The sequence below is a fragment of the Podarcis melisellensis genome, assembly GCF_964234715.1.
Source record: "Podarcis melisellensis genome assembly, chromosome: 13".
Lineage (NCBI taxonomy): Eukaryota > Metazoa > Chordata > Lepidosauria > Squamata > Lacertidae > Podarcis > Podarcis melisellensis.
This window is the reverse complement of record NC_138545.1, coordinates 237,644-256,095: the sequence shown is the minus strand read 5'-3', so window position 1 is coordinate 256,095 and position 18,452 is coordinate 237,644. Positions and strand designations below refer to the sequence as shown.

At 48.0% G+C, this 18,452-nt stretch overlaps 2 protein-coding genes across 2 annotated transcripts in view; both read right to left on the bottom strand.

Moving 5' to 3' along the window:
• Nucleotides 1-18,452, bottom strand: part of LOC309354618 (uncharacterized protein) — a 52,469-nt gene that overhangs the window by 31,832 nt on the left and 2,185 nt on the right. The window contains exons 3-4 of the mRNA XM_081884853.1: nucleotides 2,671-2,752; nucleotides 2,237-2,319 (exon numbers count right to left, since the gene is read on the bottom strand). Of these exons, the coding sequence (XP_081740979.1) occupies nucleotides 2,237-2,319; nucleotides 2,671-2,752 (165 nt within the window). The remainder of the gene's footprint in view (nucleotides 1-2,236; nucleotides 2,320-2,670; nucleotides 2,753-18,452) is intronic.
• On the bottom strand, nucleotides 9,196-18,295 carry LOC309354629 (uncharacterized protein). The gene is made up of 5 exons (XM_081884879.1): nucleotides 18,222-18,295; nucleotides 17,437-17,519; nucleotides 16,624-16,750; nucleotides 10,090-13,732; nucleotides 9,196-9,495 (listed from the first exon to the last, which is right to left on the bottom strand). Exons 2-4 carry the CDS (start codon nucleotides 17,509-17,511, stop codon nucleotides 12,654-12,656), a joined length of 1,281 nt encoding a protein of 426 aa, XP_081741005.1. The 5' UTR covers nucleotides 17,512-17,519; nucleotides 18,222-18,295; the 3' UTR covers nucleotides 9,196-9,495; nucleotides 10,090-12,653.

The following is an 18,452-nucleotide window of genomic DNA, read 5'->3' as shown; positions in this document are numbered from 1 at the left end:
AGCTGAAACTCCTTCCACATTCCAAACACTGATATGGCTTCTCCCCTGTATGAATTCTTTGATGGGGAGTGAGACTTGTCCTGTGAATGAAGCTCTTTCCACACTCCAAGCACTGATACAGCTTCTCCCCACTATGAGTTCTTTGGTGGTGAATGAGACTTGCCCTGTAAATGAAGCTCTTTCCACATTCCAAGCACTGATAGGGTTTCTCGCCTGTGTGAATTCTTTGATGGGAAGTGAGATAATCTTTCCGATTGAAACTCTTTCCGCATTCCAAGCACTGGTAGGGTTTCTCGCCTTTGTGAATTCTTTGATGGGAAGTGAGATCGGAGTTATGACTGAAGCTCTTTCCACATTCCCTGCAATGGTGTGGTTTCTCCCTTTTATGAATTCTTTGATGGGAAGTGAGATGATCTTTCCGATTGAAGCTCTTTCCGCATTCCAAGCACTGATAGGGTTTCGCCCCTGTATGAATTATTTGATGGTAAGTGAAATGAGCCTTCTTACTGAAACTTGTTCCACATTTCAAGCACTGATATGCTTTCTTCCCAATGGAATTCCTTTGATGGAAAGTGGAATGGGAGCTCTGGCTCAGGTCCTCTCTGGACTCTGAATATCTATATGACTTCTCTAGTATGTGGATATTGTCATGGTCTCCCTTGCTCTTCATTTCAAATTCATCACCTACAATGGAGAGAGAATTGGATTAGAGCCTCAGGAAGAAATGGGAGACCCAAATGACTCTAATTAACACTGATAGTAACATTGATAGTGGAAGAATGGAAGGGAGTTAAGTGTGAAGTCTTCCTACAGTGTACACTGCCTTTGTTGACTAGTGTTCACAAACATATTTATGAGAACCTGTGATTTTGTTTGGCCCAATCACAGAATCTGCTCCACCTCAAATGCCAGTCATATTTCTGCTCAATGAAATTGCAACAGAATCAAGAAGAAAAATGCTGACAGCCTGATCATAGTTTAAAAAGGTATAACCAGAGAAAAATGTCTGCAGACAAAAGAGTAGACAGCCCTCCATTCAAGGCTGGCGTGGGGCCATGGTGGTCAAGGCTTCCCCCAATTTTCAGTGAAGGGTCTGGGCCCCTCCAAACTTCTGCGGTGGCCCCATATGACACATCAGCACCCCCCGCAGTGTGCAATCGCAGGTGCAAGGCAGAGCAGCTGATTCAATGTGAGCTGTGGGGGTGTTAGAGTCCCAGAGGCTGTAGGTGGCGCTGTTAAACTCCATCAGAATCTGGGAGATTCGGCACACAGATTAATGTAAAGAATTTCAAACAGATATTATGATCCAGCAGGGAGCCTTACCGAGAGAGGCCATGATCGCACGATTCTCCTCCATGACTTCCTGATGCAGAGCTCTCTGGTCAGGATCCAGCAATGCCCACTCCTCCTCCGTGAAATACACAGCTATATCCTCAAAGCGCACTAGACTCTGACAGAAAAGGTCTTCCTTTCAGAAAGCATAAAGATTATCTAGCACACCTTGTTCTGTTGCACGGGGGCTTGGGGAGGTGGAGAAGAGGGGGGAGCCCTCAACTGGAGGGGCTGGGCAGGCGAATTCTCACCACTACTTTTTAAAGTTTCTTAGCTGATTTAAAGCCTATTTTAAAAGGTAAAGGTAAAGGGACCCCTGACCGTTAGGTCCAGTCGTGGCCGACTCTGGGGTTGCGGCGCTCATCTCGCTTTATTGGCCGAGGGAGCCGGCGTACAGCTTCCGGGTCATGTGGCCAGCATGACTAAGCCGCTTCTGGTGAAGCAGCGCAGCGCACAGAACACCGTTTACCTTCCCGCCGGAGCGGTACCTATTTATCTACTTGCACTTTGACGTGCTTTCAAACTGCTAGGTTGGCAGGAGCAGGGACCGAGCAATTGGAGCTCACCCTGTCGCGGGGATTCGAACCGCCAACCTTCTGATCAGCAAGTCCCAGGCTCTGTGGTTTAACCCACAGGGCCACCCGCGTCCCTAAAGCCAATTTTAGCATTGACATAGAAAAAGAACTGCAACAACTGATAAATAACACTAGCAACATTCAGGAGGAGAGTTAAGGTGAGGTGGCTGTTCATTACTCTCAGCAGATAAACATGATGGAATGGGATTTTCAGCCTTCCTTAAGGGCAGATCTGACTGAAGCAAAGAGGAAGAGATTCATTTGTGCCCAGAGATGCCCTGGCTGCCCCACCCCTCAGCCTCTTTCCCCACAAGGCTCCTTCTCCCTACCTGATCTGGTTCCACAGCCACTGTTTCCCCTCCACCACCAAGAAAAGATGGATTGGGAGGTTTTGCTAGCACCATTCTGTCCCCTGCAAGAGATAAAGGGAAGTGGGGAGACAGGAGGTCGAGCAGAATCAACAGGGACATCTTTCCCCATCTCTCTCTCTGCAAAGGTCATCACACAGGGCAACCAAATCAGTTTCTGTGCCAAAACAGGGCCTAACCCCTGATTGAAATGAATCTACTTATAACATGCCTCACATGCTGAGTGCATTTTGGCATTTTTACCAAATGATTATTTTAATAGTGCAAAAAGACATCTCCCTTCCTTGGGGCTCTTGGTCCCAAATGTCTTCCACAAAAAGATGAAAAGAAACCATGGATTAATTTGAAAACCAACACAATGGGACCAAACGGACAAAGGACTCCTTCCTCCTTACCCAATGGCCTCTCTCTTGCGCTGAGCGGAGTCCGTTCTTCCTCAGGGTAATTTTGGCCCATTCCTGAAAGCAGATTCTTTCCCTTAAGGAACAAAAATGATTCCAAACAGAGAATGGGGAGAAGTGTTAGAGTCATAGAAAAGGAATGACAGAGGCAAAAACTTTAGAAGTAGCCCATATCATTATCTGGATGCTTTCCAAAAAAGAGGGGGCATTAGTAGAGCATTTGGGGATCTTCTCCCTCCTGTTTGGAGCCCCTTGGGAGCATCCAGAGGAAAGTCTCTCTCACCTGCTTCTCTGCCTGCTTCCTCTCCTCTGCCTGACTCAGGAGGAAACCTTCGGCCAGGGCCACTGCCTGGGAACTGGTCTCTGCTCCGCATTCCCTCACCCAGCTCTCCATCTCCGCTGGAAGGACAGCCAGGAACTGCTCCAAGATCACCAGGTCCAGCATCTCAGCTTTCGTGTGCCTTTCCGGCTTCAGCCACTGAAGGTCAAGGCAGTAGAACCGGCTGCAAACCTCTCGGGTTCCTTTGGCCTCCTGGGAGCAGAACTGCCTGAACTGCTGGCTCTGCACCTCTGAGTGAAGGGTGTCCTCCTCTCCCAGGACCTTATGCTCAGGGTATTCCCAGAATCCCCCACTGCCCACATGGCCTCTTCCTGCTTCAGGGTCAGCTGAGCCTTGCTCATCCATCTGTGCTCTCAGGAAGCCTCCAAGAGATTGGAAGGGATCCCCTTTTTCTTCTTCTGCCATGTTCTGTGTGTCTGAAAAGAGGTACTAGGAAATCCTAAAGCAAATGCATTCTGCCCCCCCCCATAAATCTGACACACTACCAGGAGAAGAAAAAGGTTTTCTGAGTAAACGTATGTGAGTCTTCGTAGGAACCAGGATTGGACTGCACCACAGAGCCTTCTCTCTCCAAAAAAAAGGAGAAGTAAGCCTCTTGCCCTCTTAGAAGGAAAGTGACCAGGCCAAAAGTAGAGGCAACTGAAGGGGTTTCTGTGACATGAATCAGCCTGGTGGCTTCTGCCTTTCAGTCAAGGAATGAATTCAGAACAGGGAATATAAGTGAGTCATTTCTACCAAGTTTAATGTGGATGCTCAGCTAGAGTGATCCTCAGGGCTTGCTCTCCTTCCCACCCCTCCGTCAGGGCACATTTCTTCCCTGCTTCTGTCCCGTTTTCTAGCACTTGGAAGCTCTAATGTTCTCAAGGCAGATTACGGGGGTGAGGTCCCTTTTTCTTTGTTCTGAGGGCCAGATCCACTCCATATTTTTGTAGGGTTTACTCCTTCGCCTTTTATTCTCCTGAAAATGTTCCTCAAGACAACAGAGGTTTGGGATCAGAGTTTTCCTTTGACAGGCTACCTTGCCAGGTGGATGAGCCCAATCTGCTGCTCCTCTACAGCACCTGAAGAAATTGCCTTCTTAACTGTTGGAGCCACGGTTGGGTCTCATTCACTCAGTGCACCAGAGGCAGTCTTCACATGCAACATAAGTCCCGAGCTCACCGAGGGCTATCATCATCTGGTGTAGCTGGCGAGAGAAAGCCATTCTCAGGGTGCAGCCACTGTCAAATCCTGACAGGTTTTTGGAACCACATGTGAGAACAAAGGTGGAGGAACTAGCCAGAAGGAGCCCGTCATTTCCCCACCACAGATACTGCCCCTTCTCTACTGTCCCATTTCCAGCTGGGCTAGGCTGCTAGTCCCTTTGAGAGAGAGAGGATGTGGACAGGGCACTCCATGCTCTGGGATTATTGCAATGCCCGCTACGTGTGTGGAGCTGACCATGAAGACGAATCAGAATCAGCTCCAAAATCCCACAGCCAGATGATGGGCTGGGCTCCCTCTCTTCATTCATTGCATTTCCACCCACCCTTTTCCTCAAGGGGGCATCCAGGGGTCTCCCTGCTGTCCTTTAATCCCCACAGCAGCCCTTGAGAACACCATTCATTCCTGCTTTAAAGCAGCTGCATTGCCTGTCGGTTCCTTTGCAGGGCCAATTGGGTGGCTGTGTCTTGGGGTGTGGATGGGGCTGGGTGGGGGCTCCCCGCCTGCATGAGCTGAACAGGACCCCCTGATGCATCCCCCCCCCGCTTCTCCCCAATGCACCCCATGGCGGAAGACAAGAGAGACTCACCAGGTTGTAGGAGGTGCAAAGCAGAAAGACAGCAGGCTCCCCTCCCGCTCCCCTGCATTGCCTTTCCTCTCTAGGAATCCAGCTCAGCTCCTTTTAACCCTGGCAAAGCCAGGCACACTCAGCCCTCCCTCTGCAGAGCAGGAGACACGTGTGTTGAGCACCCAGAGCAGCTTCATTGGGGGGGGGGGAGCCATAGGAGTAACCATAAATATTCAGTGCCACATTATATATCTTTGGGTGACTTCCCATGCTCTGAAGTCCTCTCTCTAGCAGATTCAAAATGAAATGTGACAGCAACAATTGTTTTAAATTCCTTTCGTTTGACCCCAAGTGCTCAGAAAAATACTGTATGTCAAAATCTTCCTACAATTTCTACTTTTAGTTAAGCGCTTTTATTTACCTTCTTGATTTAGGGTGGGGTCGTTGCCCCCTCCTGCCCCAGTCTGGCAGAAGGACTGTTTTTACAGAAACCAGCCCTCTGCAGAACCTGGAGGACAGGAATCTTAGCCAAACCTAGAGCTTGGGGCGAGCCTGGCTGCTGGGTAATAATAATAATAATAATAATAATAATAATAATAATAATAATAATAATATTATTTATACCCCACCCGTCATCTGGCTGGGTTCCCCCAGCCACTCTGGGCGGCTCCCAGCAAAATATTAAAAACACGATAAAACATCAAAGAGTAGAAACTTCCCTCAACCGGCCAGCATCCTCCCCTGGCAGTTGCCCCTCATGCCCCACAGAAAGGGGCGAGGGTGGGGTAGCATGGTACCCAAGGCCCCTCCACCCCAGGGCGGTCCATGTGGGGCCACAGGAGCCCGGAGCCCTTGGACACAGAAGCTGCCCTTCAAGCTGAAGTAAACTGAAGTGTGGGCCGCAGTAGAGCTAAGACCATCTAATGTACACAAAGACTATATTTAATTGGGTATACAGTGCATATAATCAAACACGGAGCAAGTGAGTATGGATTTCTTACAGAGAGAAAGCGCAAAACCATCAAGCGACGCCTCAGATTTAAAAGGAAGCCGAGAGCCTCTTTCACGACCAGCCCCTTCTTCCGCGAGGACAAGAGGCGCCTCGGAGCCTCGCCTTCCGCGGCCTCCACTTCCCACCTCCTCGCCCTCTCGCTCCGGGGATTTCTTTCTCTTTGCCCTTCCTTTCTCTTCCTCAGGGGCTTCTCTTTCCCTCAGACTCCGCCATTTCAGCCCCTTTCCCCTCAGACTCATCTCTGGGCTCCCTCTTCTTCTTTCTCCCCCACCTCAGCCTTCGCCCTTGTTGAGATGCCCCGTTTATAGTGATATTTCCCGCTCTCTTTCTCCTCAGCTTCTCCACTTTTTACCTCAGCTTCTCCTTTCTTTCTTTCTTTCCTCCACTTTTTAATAATAATAATAATACCACCTTTGTTGTCAATGTACAACCGAGTCTCCCCCCCAAAACACTCAATCTCATTGCATTCTGTGTTCTTGTCACACAACACACCAAGCCCGAAAGTCAGTTGCACTATATTCTTTTCCCTTCGGCAGCCTAACAGCCCACGGACAGAAACTGTTTTTTAGCCTGTTGGCACGACTGATTATGCCTCTCTATCTCCTGCCTCTCCGAGGCTGGAAGATGAAAGAGGTGCTGGCCTGAGAATTGTTCCCGCTCTCCTAAGGCAACATCTAGCAGCTCAGGGGCAGCCCGTGACATCTTGTGCTGTGTTCTCCTCCCTCTGTGGAGACTTTCTGTCCGTGGCTGTCAAGCCAAGGTACCACACTGGACCGGTAGGAGGAGGTCATCAATTGTTCTTTTAACATTGCTCTTTTGCAAGACCCTGAGGAAATGGAGTCTCTGTTGGGCCTTCCTAACCTCGGCTTCAAATTTCCTGCCAAATGTCAGGCGTTTCTTTCTTTCTTTCTTTCTTTCTTTCTTTCTTTCTTTCTTTCTTTCTTTCTTTCTTTCTTTCTTTCTTTCTTTCTTTCTTTCTTTCTTCCTTCCTTCCTTCCTTCCTTCCTTCCTTCCTTCCTTCCTTCCTTCCTTCCTTCCTTCCTTCCTTCCTTCCTTCCCCCCTCTCCTCCACTTTTTACCTCAGCTTCTCCTTTCCTGCCAAATGTCAGGCGTCCCTTCCTTCCTTCCTTCCTTCCTTCCTTCCTTCCTTCCTTCCTTCCTTCCTTCCTTCCTTCCTTCCTTCCTTCCTCTCTCTCTCTCTCCTCCACTTTTTACCTCAGTGTCTTCCTTCCCGCCAAATCTCAGGCGCCCCCCTCCCTCTCCTTTGCTCGGCAACCGTGTTCATTTCAGTTAACTGGAAGGGACATTTTTCAATTGGGGGTTTTGCCCACGCCGAGCCCCGTCTCGGGAGCCTCCCCTTCTCCCCCCAACTCTCTTCTGTTGTGGGAATAGGGCTCCGGAGGGCCGCCGGAAGGGGCCACGAGGGCCGGATGCTGAGCGCGTCTCTCTCTGTGTGTATAAAGGTGGAATATGAAGAGAACTGAAGAGAACCTGCAACACATATAAAAGGATGGATACATGGAATAAAGGTAAAGGTAAAAATAAATAAAGGGAAAGGTAAAAAAATATGTGTGTGGAATAGATAAAGGGGAAGCTGATAAACAAAGAAGCAGTGAACTCTAGGGGCATTTTTGTTACTATTACTTATTTGACTTATACACCACCCATTATCAAAAGGGCAGTGTGTCACATTAATAACATATTTTACAGGGCATGACAATGAAAACATAAAACAAAGCATAGTGATTGACAGCATAAGAATAAAAACAATTCTAATAACAATTGTCGCCCCTCCCCCCTTTAACACTGCAAAGATTATTTAATGGCCAAAGGGCTGCATGTGAGGAATGTTTTTGCCTGGTGCCAGGGCTGCCATATTTCAGAAAGTGAAAATCAGAGTTGTTTAGTTGTTTATCTTTCTTTGTTGTCTTTGCTGTTGTTAACCTTTTTTTTTTTTTGCACAATTGCCAAGAAATTTGATGTTTTTCAGCTTTTTTTTAAAAAATTAAAAATCAGTACTTCTGGAATGGGTTGCCATGTTATCCTGGACATTTTCACGCTTGCCAAAAATTCCCCTCAGACACTATTATCATCGGACAAATCCCGGATATGTCCAGGAAACCCCGAATGCATGGCAGCCTTACCTGGTGCTTAATACCTGAAAGGAAATGAGTCCATGTTAATTAGCACCAGCCTGCCTTAATCAGCCCTGATCACGCTAATTTCAAAGGGTTTGGGAAGGTCTTACTTGGTTCTATCGTAGAGACTCATGACTCTGATGCCCCAAACCTTAACTAAATTCTAACACCTATTGGTTCCAGGATTTCTGGGTTTCTGGCATCCTGAGAGTCGTAACATTACCCTCTGCCAAGAAATGAGCACCTGGCCACAGAAAAATTAGCAGAAAGGCTTGATCATAGACCATGGGTAGGCAACCTAAGGCCCGGGGGCCAGATCTGGCCCGATCGCCTTCTCAATCCAGCCCGCGGACGGTCCGGGAATAAGCGTGTTTTTACATGAGTAGAATGTATCCTTTCATTTAAAACGCATCTCTGGGTTATTTGTGGGGCACAGGAATTTGTTCATTGTCCTCCCCCCAATATAGTCCAGCCCCCCACAAGGTCTGAGGGACAGTGGACCGGCCCCCTGCTGAAAAAGTTTGCTGACTCCTGTCATGGATCATTATAGGGTGACCTCCCCCACTCTCAGAAACCCTCCACCCTGCCCCAAACAGCTAACTTTGGATGCCCCCCACCAACAGAATATAGAGGGCTCTTATGGCAGTGATAGCCAAACTTGGCCCTCCAGCTGTTTTGGGACTACAATTCCCATCATCCCTGATCACTGGTCCTGTTAGCTAGGGATGATGGGAGTTGTATTCCCAAAACGGTTTGGCCATCGCTGTCTTATGACATCCCACAGGGGTCCAGTGTCCAGCTGACCCCCAGCCTGGTCAGTTTTTCTCCAACATGGGAAAGGCTTCCCAACCACCTTTGTCTTTCTGCCTCCATCTTTATGGCACACACACCCTTCCTGCATTGCCAGGCATTGGGCTAGATGACCCTTGGGGTCCCTTCCAACTATGGTTCCTCTTCCCCCTTTCCAAAGACTGCACCCCCTGTTTCTGCAACCCCCCCAAAATCCACAGCCTCCCCCCCCCCAGGCATCTGTTCATCAAAAGCTCCATGGACCCTCTTCTCAACAGGCAGCAATCAGAGCAGCCTAGACTCAAAGGATCATGGAATTGTAGAGTTGGGAGGGACCATGAGGGTCATCTAGTCCAACCCCCTGCAATGCAGGAATCTTCTCCCCAGCGCGGGGCTCAAACCCATGACCCCGAGATTGAGAGTTGTGTGCTCTCCGACTGAGCTATAACCAAAGAAAGACACGCAGGTTCAGATAGGAAGCCTTTGAAGCTTTTTAATTTTATTTTTGCATTTTCCATTTTACAAACCATAACAACAAAAACGAAACAAAATTCAGACATCATACCCATTTAACCCCCCCCTTTGTGGATCCTTATATTTTCATTTTCATTCTGCATCTTATCACCAACTCCAATTATTGTAAATCCTTAATCAATCCATGGTTCAGATTTTTACAAGTTTTCTGTCAAACCTACTAATGAATGTAATTGTTTACGATAATTTTTCAAATACATTATATACTTCCCCCATTCTTTATTAAAATTTGATTCTTTCTGCCTAGAGTGGTAGATTCATAATCTGGGGAACCGGGTTCGCGTCTCGGCTCCTCCACCTGCAGCTGCTGGGTGACCTTGGGCCAGTCACACTTCTCTGAAGTCTCTCAGCCTCACTCACCTCACAGAGGGTTTGTTGTGGGGGAGGAAGGGAAAGGAGAATGTGAGCCGCTTTGAGACTCCTTAAAGGTAAAGGTACCCCTGCCCGTACGGGCCAGTCTTGACAGACTCTGGGGTTGTGCGCCCATCTCACTTAAGAGGCCAGGGGCCAGCGCTGTCCGGAGACACTTCCGGATCACGTGGCCAGCGTGACATCGCTGTTCTGGCGAGCCAGAGCTGCACACGGAAACGCCGTTTACCTTCCCGCTAGTAAGCGGTCCCTATTTATCTACTTGCACCCGGGGGTGCTTTCGAACTGCTAGGTTGGCAGGCGCTGGGACCGAAAGACGGGAGCGCACCCCACCGCGGGGATTCGAACCGCCGACCTTTCGATCGGCAAGCCCTAGGCGCTGAGGCTTTAACCCACAGCGCCACCCACGTCCCATTTGAGACTCCTTAGGGGAGTGATAAAGCGGGATATCAAATCAAACTCCTCTTCTTCTGATTCTTCCTGTAAGTTTTGCCAATCCAGCATAGTTCATTAATTTTAACAGCCGCTCTTCCTTGTTTGGAACTGTATTTTCTTTCTATCCCTGGGCCAGCAACATTCGGGCAGCTGTGGTTGCATACATGAACAATTTATTCTGGTCCTTCAGGATCTCTACACCTAAAATTCCTATAAGAAAAGCTTCTGGTTGCTTAGTAAACATTTTTTTCACCCCATTATACTGTATATCATTTCCCATGAAGCTTTTTTTACTACCACATATGATGCCCTCTTTCTCTTTACATTTCCAGCACGTTAGAATTTGATTTATACATTTTAGCTAATTAAGTACCAATGGGACATCATTTTCATGTAGTTTTCTTTCAAAGTATAACATGCTGTAAATTTCAGATCTGTAACCAATAATTTTCCCCACACTGCTAACTCAATATTATAACCAAAATCCCTTGCCCAGTGTATCACCACTGCTTTGAACTGTTCCATCTTTTGTTTACCAATCCGATAAAAAAATTATACATTTAGTTTTTATTTTCCAGCAACTCTTTCAAATTGGGAGGTTTTATGAGAAAAACCTTTCTTTTTATCCAACTTCATTAAGCTGGTGATATTGCAACCAATTGGTTATTAGTCCTCTTCTTCATAACTCCTTAATTTTAAGTCTTGATCTACCTCTTTTAATAGTTCTTTGTAAGTTACCCAGTTGATTCTCGTATTTATTTTTTTCACCGATTAAGTTTAAAGCTTGCTACCTCTCCAAATTATGAATCTGTTCCAGAGCCTTTGGAACCCTGACCAGAGGCTCCTCTACCAATATCACCACATCATCAGCAATTGCCTTGTTTATATGTCCTGTGTCCCACTGTTATCCCTTCAATCTTGACATCCAATCTGATTCTGCTAGCCAAAACCTCCAATACTAGTATAAACAATAATTGTGACAAGGGGCAACCCTTTCTTGTCCCCTTTGTTATATTACATTTTTCTGTTAGCACATTATTTACAATCAGCATGGCGTGTTGATTGGAAGCCTGTGAAGCTTTTTATTCTTAGTGCTAATATTAGTACAGTAGTACCTTGGTTCTCAAACTTAATCCGTTCTGGAAGTCCATTCCAAAACCAAAGCGTTCCAAAACCAAGGCGCGCTATCCCATAGAAAGTAATGCAAAATGGATTATTCTGTTCTAGACATTAAAAAACAACCCCTAAAACTGCAATTTAAGATGAATTTTGCTATCTAACGAGACCATTGATCCATAAAATGAAAGCAATAAACAATGTACTGCAGTCACGCAATCAGTCAATCAGTAGCTGAACTGGGTTCCACACAGTTACAAAAACAAAAACAAAAAAAGCTGCAGAAACAAAAACGCAAAATAAATAGCAAAAACAGACAGACCTCAGCGTAACACTCAAAAAGGGAGTGTGGCACTCAAAACGGAGCACGTTCGGCTTACGAAAAAGGTTCGCAAACCAGAACACTTCCTTCTGGGTTTGCAGTGTTTGGGTTCCAAGCTGTTTGAGTACCAAGGCACTTGAGAACCAAGGTACCACTGTATTAACAAGTAATCCTGCTGGCTCAAGACACACAGATTTTAGGGGGAGGAGGAATGTTCGGAAGAGTTCTCCCACTGACCCACCTGCTCCCCTCCCCATCTGGAGCTCCCAACACCTTCATCTTCCACCCCATCTACAAGGCGTCCTTGGCCAGAAACCACCAGCAGACCCCTCCCCTCAGCCGTAGCCCCTGCCGCTCACTAGGAACACTGACTCCTGGAGGCAGTCTGGAGCTGGTGCAAGGAGAAGAGGCAGATCCAGGCAGCAGGGTGGCGGTGCAAGTGAGGGGAGGTGGGAGCACAGGAGAGAGGGGGCAACGCGGAATAATTAACAGGAATGGGCAAAATGTGCCTCAGTTTCCTCTCTGGCACAACTGAGTTGGGTGAAGGCCAAGCAAACTGTGGCTGTGAGTAGGGCAAAATGAATTTCAACACTGCAAAGTAATCTCAAAAGGGGCAAATGAATCTCCACACGGTCCAGATCAAGAGAAGTCATACCACTGCTCTATTCTTCCTTGGTCAGAGCACACCTGGAGTCTTGTGTCCAGTTCTTGGCACCCCAATTCAAGAAGGATATTGACAAATTGGAACGTGTGAAGAGGCAGGTGAGTGACCAAAATGATCAAGACTCTGGAAATCAATACTTAGGAGGAACAGCTGAGGAAACTGGGGGTGTTTAGTCCGCAGAATTGTAGACTTAGAGGAGATAGGATAATGACCTCTAAATATCTAAAGGCTGTCCCATGGGGGATGGAGCAAGTTTGTTTCTTCCTGGTCTGTAGAGGAGGACCTGAACCAATAGCTTCAAGTTACAAGAAAGTTGATTCCAATTAAACATCAGGAAGGCCTTTCTAATGCTCACAGCTGTACAACAGTGGAAGCAAGTCCCTTGAAAGGTGGTGGACTCTCCTTTCCTGGAAGATCTCAAGCATGGGCTTGGTGGCCACCTGTCATGCATGTTTCAGTTGAGATTTCTGCACTGCAGTGGGTTGGACTAGCTTCCCCCATTCTCCTCACTGTGGATTTTTTGATGGAAAGTGAGATTCCCCTTCTGACTGAAGCTCTTCCCACATTCCAAGCACTCAAATGGCTTCTCCCCTGTATGAATTCGTTGATGGGAAGTGAGAGCAGAACTCTGACTGAAGCTCTTTCCACATTCCAGACATTGAAATGGTTTCTCCCCTGTATGAATTCTTTGATGGGAAGTGAGATTGGACCTCTGACTGAAGCTCTTCCCACATTCCATGCACTCATATGGTTTCTCCCCTGTATGAATTCTAAGATGGGACTTGAGATGGCAGCTGTGACGGAAGCTCTTCCCACATTCCATGCACTCATATGGTTTCTCCCCTGTATGAATTCTTTGGTGGAAAGTGAGACTGGCTCTGTAACTGAAATTCTCTCCACATTCCAAGCACTGATATGGCTTCTCCCCTGTATGAATTCGTTGATGGGAAGTAAGATTGTTCTTATAACTGAAGATCTTTCCACATTCCAAGCACTGATATGGTTTCTCCCCTGTATGAATTCTTTGATGGGAAGTGAGCACAGAACTCTTACTGAAGCTCTTTCCGCATTCCATGCACTGATAGGGTTTCTCCCCTGTATGAGTTCTGAGATGGGACTTGAGATGACAGCTATGACGGAAGGTCTTCCCACATGCCAAGCAATTGTATGGTTTCTCCCCTGTATGAATTCTTTGATGGGAAGTGAGACTGGCTCTGTAACTGAAACTCTTCCCACATTCCAAACACTGATATGGCTTCTCCCCTGTATGAATTCTTTGATGGGAAACAAGATTGTTCTTGTAACTGAAGATCTTTCCACATTCCAAGCACTGATATGGTTTCTTGCCTGTATGAATTCTTTGATGGAAATTGAGAGAGTCATGCCAAGCGAAACTCTTTCCACATTCAAAGCACTGATAGCGTTTCTTTTCAGTGGAATGTCTTTGATAGGAAGTGGAACTGGAGCTCTGGCTCAAGCTCTCTCTGCATTCTGAATATTGATATGGCTTCTCCTCTGTTTTGACTTTGTCGTGGTCTCCCATTTTCTTCATTTCCAATTCATCACCTGCAATGAAGAGAGAAGCGAACGTTGGTACTTAACGAGATAAATTCCTTCTCTGTAGGGAGAATTGGTCTCTGCCAATCTCACCATTGAAAATAAGTTAAGGTTTTGAGGAATCAGGGGTAGGACAACCCCCTGTCTCCAGTTCAACTCATGCGTAAGCAAGTAACTGTATAGTCACAACATAACAACTAAGGAATAGGAACAGAACAGTGATTTCAGTGGGGCATGCCGCTCTCTTCACTGAATGAAAATTCCTACTGGCACTTGTAACTAGCACAGGTGAAGGAGGGGGAACTCTGATATGTGCTGAAGAGCAAGAAGGCTGGGATGGAAAGACAGAAGAGGCCCCTGGACCTTGGGGGAAGGTGTCCCATGTCCCTCTAGGCAACCCTCTGAAATCCATTGTTTGTTAGCCTCCCCCATGCACACAGAGGTACCCGAGAGGGCCAGATCCCAATTCTCTGTACAGAGAAGGAACATATCACGGTAAGTATCAATGTTCACTTCTCCTGTAGGGGAAAACTGGGTTCCATGATGTAGGATGTATTTCAGCAGTATCCAGATCAGGTGGCAGCCACTGTGGGCCCTACCTCCTCATTGTTAACCTCCTGTTGAAGCCCTCATCTCTCAAAGGAGGCCTCTGCTGAGATATAGGTGTCTAACTTATGGAGTTTCATGAAGGTGGAGGGGGAGGACCCAGTGGCTGCCCTGTATATCACCCAGGGGAGCTCACGTCTCAAATGATGCCGAGGTGACTATGCTCCTGGTGGAATGGGCAGTGATTCCCAAGGGCACCCCACCCCACCCCCGGATCCAGCCTTCCAGTGATGCTGGGGGAACCTTGTGCCCCTTGGTTCTAGACTGGAAAGAAGCAAATGGAGCCCCTGCTATGTGGAACTCCTCTGTGTTCCTGAGGTAAACCCTGATGGCCCTGCGCACATCCATTCCTTCTGCCCCCCTCCCCTGGAGGGTTTGTTGCCTTAACGTCTCTAGCACTGAATGAGCCCCTGTGGAGACGAAAGGAAGAATCAGTTCCTTTCTGACTCTTTCTCTCTGTCTTCTTATGAGGCTGGGCCTTCTTCTTGTCCCTGGTCTCTACCAGGGCATCCTCCAGCCCCTCTGCAAATAGCTGCCCCCCCCGAAGGGGTCACTGGCCAGGCTGGTCTTGGCTTTGGTGTCCACCTGCCACTGTTTAAGCCAGAGCTGCCTTCGCACTGCCACGTTTGCTGCCCTGGCTCCTGCTGCGAATTGAACAAGCATCCAACGAGGCATCAGCCGCATGGGCAGAGGCCTAGCTTGCTTTGCTATTCCTTGCTGGATATGGATGAACCCTGGTCCAACCTCTGCCAGAAGGGCCTGGGCTCAGATGTAAGTCGCACTGGCCATGAAAGAAGCTGCAGCCGAGACCTCAATGGCTTGTGCACAAGCTTCATGTGATCTGAGCAACAAAACCTTTTGTCTTCAGGGTTCCTGGGGTGATCCTGCCCATCTCTGGAAACCATGGATCCATGAGCGAGGGAACTTATGGAGGCATCTGCAAGAGGAACACTAAGAAATCCCACTGCAGGCTTATCAAATGGATTTAGCTGCCTTATGGAGAAGCTTGCTGCCTTAGCAGCCCCAGGAATCCACCATTCCTGCAAGATGCTCTCCTTACACTCTTCGAGAAAACGGAAAACCCTCTTGCAGGCCTTGTGCTTGGGAAAGGCCATGGAGGCATTGCCTGCTGCCTGGAGTTGCTCCTTGGCTTCCTGGACCTGCTCAGGGACATGGTCTGTCCTCACAGCCTTTCCCAGGAGCTGCTCGATGTCTAGGCTCATAAAGAGTCTGGGGGAATGCTCCCCTTCGTCCTCCCGCCCTTCCTCCTCACCTGGAGAAAGCTCACTATCCTCTCTGTCTGAGGAGGTGGGGGCAGGCCTGGATCTTGAGGAAAGGGGTGTGAGAGCCTGAGGCATCCTCTGAGCTGGCTGCCCATGGGGAAAGGGAAGGCTCAGCTCTTCTGGAAGCCCTTCTGCCAGAGCCCCTTCCTCCCCTGCTCCTGGGCTGGGTCCCCTGCCTCTGAGCCCTTCCCCTGTGAGGGACAAGAGGCTGCTCCAAGATGAGGAATGCTCTGAGGGGGAAGGGGAGGGATCAGCTCTCCTTCTCATCCTCCCTGGCCATCGTGCTGGTTCCTAGCCCTGCTTGAACTGGAACCACGGGTGTTTTTCTAAGGCCCCCTCTCCACTGCTGCCCCTGGCTGAACGGGGCTGTGGGGCTGTGGGAAGGCGCAGAGCCTGTCCTAGCCAGGTGACCTACTCAAGAGCAAATGGAGGCCTCTCAGAGGGTGGGGGGAGGCAAGGGTTGTCCCCCTACCCCCCTTTCCTGGTTTTCCAGACCTTCCAGATGTGCTGGAGCTGCTGGATCAGGCCTTTGCAGGTCGACCAAAACCTTGGCCTGGGCTGCTGCTAAATTCAAGAAGTCCCCTTGCCCAGTTGGCCTGGGTTCCCACAGAATTCTCTGAGGAGTCAGCCAAGAGATCTATTTCCCAGAAAAAGGACTCCTCCTGAGAAGGGGCCCCTCCTGCTGTGTTCCAGCCCTTTCTGCGGTTCTGTTTGGCCCAATCATAGAATCTGTTCCATCTCTAATGTCAGTCATCATTTTGGTCAACCAGAATCTGACAGAATCAAGAACAAAAAACTGATAGCCTAATCAAAAGGCATAACCAGAGACAAAAATGTTCACAGACAACACAGTTGATAGCCCTCTATTCAAGGTAAGATGAGGGTGTGTGTGTTAGAATCCCAGATGCTGTAGGTGGCGCTGTTAAGCTCCATCAAAATCTGAGAGGTTCGTCACAAAAATTAATGTAAAGAATTTCATGACAGATATTATGATCCAATAGGGAGCCTTACTGAGAGAGGCCATGATCCCACGATTCTCCTCCATGACTTCCTGATGCAGAGCTCTCTGGTCAGGATCCAGCAATGCCCACTCCTCCTCCGTGAAATACACAGCTATATCCTCAAAGCACACTAGACTCTGAAAGAAAAGGTCTTCCTTTCAGAAAGCATAAAGATTATCTAGCACACCTTGTTCTGTTGTTTCCTGTCTGTTAGTTGCTGTGTAGTTTTCAGGGGAATGTTTCACTGCACATTTTAATGATGGATGCATATCTAAGCATCTTAATGGAATGATTTTATTCTGTATTTTTAAAACTGGGTACTAATCTTTGTACAAAGGGGTGAAACTCCACATGGTGCTCTTCAGATCCGTATGGCTCCCCTCTCTCCTCTCCTTATGTGGTATTTTGGGAGGGTGCAGAGAGACAACTCTCCTCATTCCCTAAAGCCAACTTCAAGGGATGCATGGGGGCTTGGGGAGGTGGAGAAGAGGGGGGAGCCCTCAACTGGAGGGGCTGGGCAGGTGAATTCTCACCACTGGTTGTTTTTTTTTAAGTTCCTTAAGTTTTAGCATTGACCAATAAACATAGAAACAGAATTGCAACAACTGATAAATAATGCTAGCAACATTCAGGAGGAGAGTTAAGGTGAGGTGGCTGTTCATTACTCTCAGCAGATAAGCCTTCTCCAATGGCGTTTTCAGTGTTCATTAAGAGCAGCTTCGGCAGAAGCAAAGAGGAAAAGGAGAGAGATTCATTTGCGCCCAGGGATGCCCTGGCTGTCCCACCCCTCCGCCTCTTTCCCCACAAGGTTCCTTCCCCCTACCTGATCTGGTTCCGCAGTTGCTGTTTCCCCTCCGCCACCAAGAAAAGATGGAGTGGGAGGTTTTGCTGGCATCATTCTGTCACCTGCAAGAGACAAAGGTAAGTGGGGAGACAGGAGTGCCTGCCTCTCTCAGAGGTGAAGCCTCTACATCCGCTGCTTCACCTGCGGATGTAACAGAGCAGCAGAATTGTGTGTCATCAGTATATTGCTGGCAACGTCCTCCCAAAATCTGGATGTTCCTACTCAGCGGTTTCATGTAGATGTTAAGTAGCATATGGGATAAAACAGAGCCCTGAGGAATTCCTCCCTTAAGGCTCCATGGGGCTAAAAAGCACTCCCCAAGCATCACCCTCTGGGAACCACCATCCAAGGAGGACCAGAACCGCTGCAAAGCTGTGCCACCTCCTCCGGACTCAGCCAGCTGCTCCAGAAGGAGAGCATGATCGATGGTATCAAAAGCCGCTGAGATGTCCAGCAGAATCAACAGGGGCATCTTTCCCCATCTCTCTCTCGGCAAAGGTCATTACATAGGGCAACCAAATCAGTTTCTGAGCCAAAACCAGGCCTAAACCCTGATTGAAATGAATCTACTTATAACAAGCCTCACATGCTGAGTGCATTTTAGCATTTGTACCCATTGCATATTTCAGCAGTGCAAAAATACATTTCCCCTCCTTGAGGCTCTTGGTCCCAAATGTCTTCCACAAAAAGATGAAAAGATTAGTTTCAAAACCAACAGAATGAGATCAAAGGGACAAAAGACTCCTTCCTCCTTACCCAGAGACCTCTCTTTTGTGTCCAGCGGAGTCCTCTCTTCCTCAGAGTAATCTGGGCCCATTGCTGCAAGCAGATCCTTTCCCTAAAAGAAGGAAAAGAATTCATAGAATTATAGAAAAGGAATGAGAGGCAACAATTTTAGAATATCCGACAATGCTCCACTAATGGGCCATTAGTAGAGCATTTGGGTTTGTTCTCCCTCCTGTTTGGAGCCCCTTGGGGGTATCCAGAGGAAAGTC

Coding starts and splice junctions, on each gene's coding strand:
- LOC309354629 (XM_081884879.1), bottom strand. CDS start 17,511: ATGATGCCAGCAAAACCTCCCACTCCATCTTTTCTTGGTGGCGGAGGG. Junction 16,751..17,436: donor CAACTGCGGAACCAGATCAG/GTAGGGGGAAGG, acceptor CTTTTCTTTCAG/AGTCTAGTGTGCTTTGAGGA. Junction 13,733..16,623: donor TGGGATCATGGCCTCTCTCA/GTAAGGCTCCCT, acceptor TCTTCATTGCAG/GTGATGAATTGGAAATGAAG.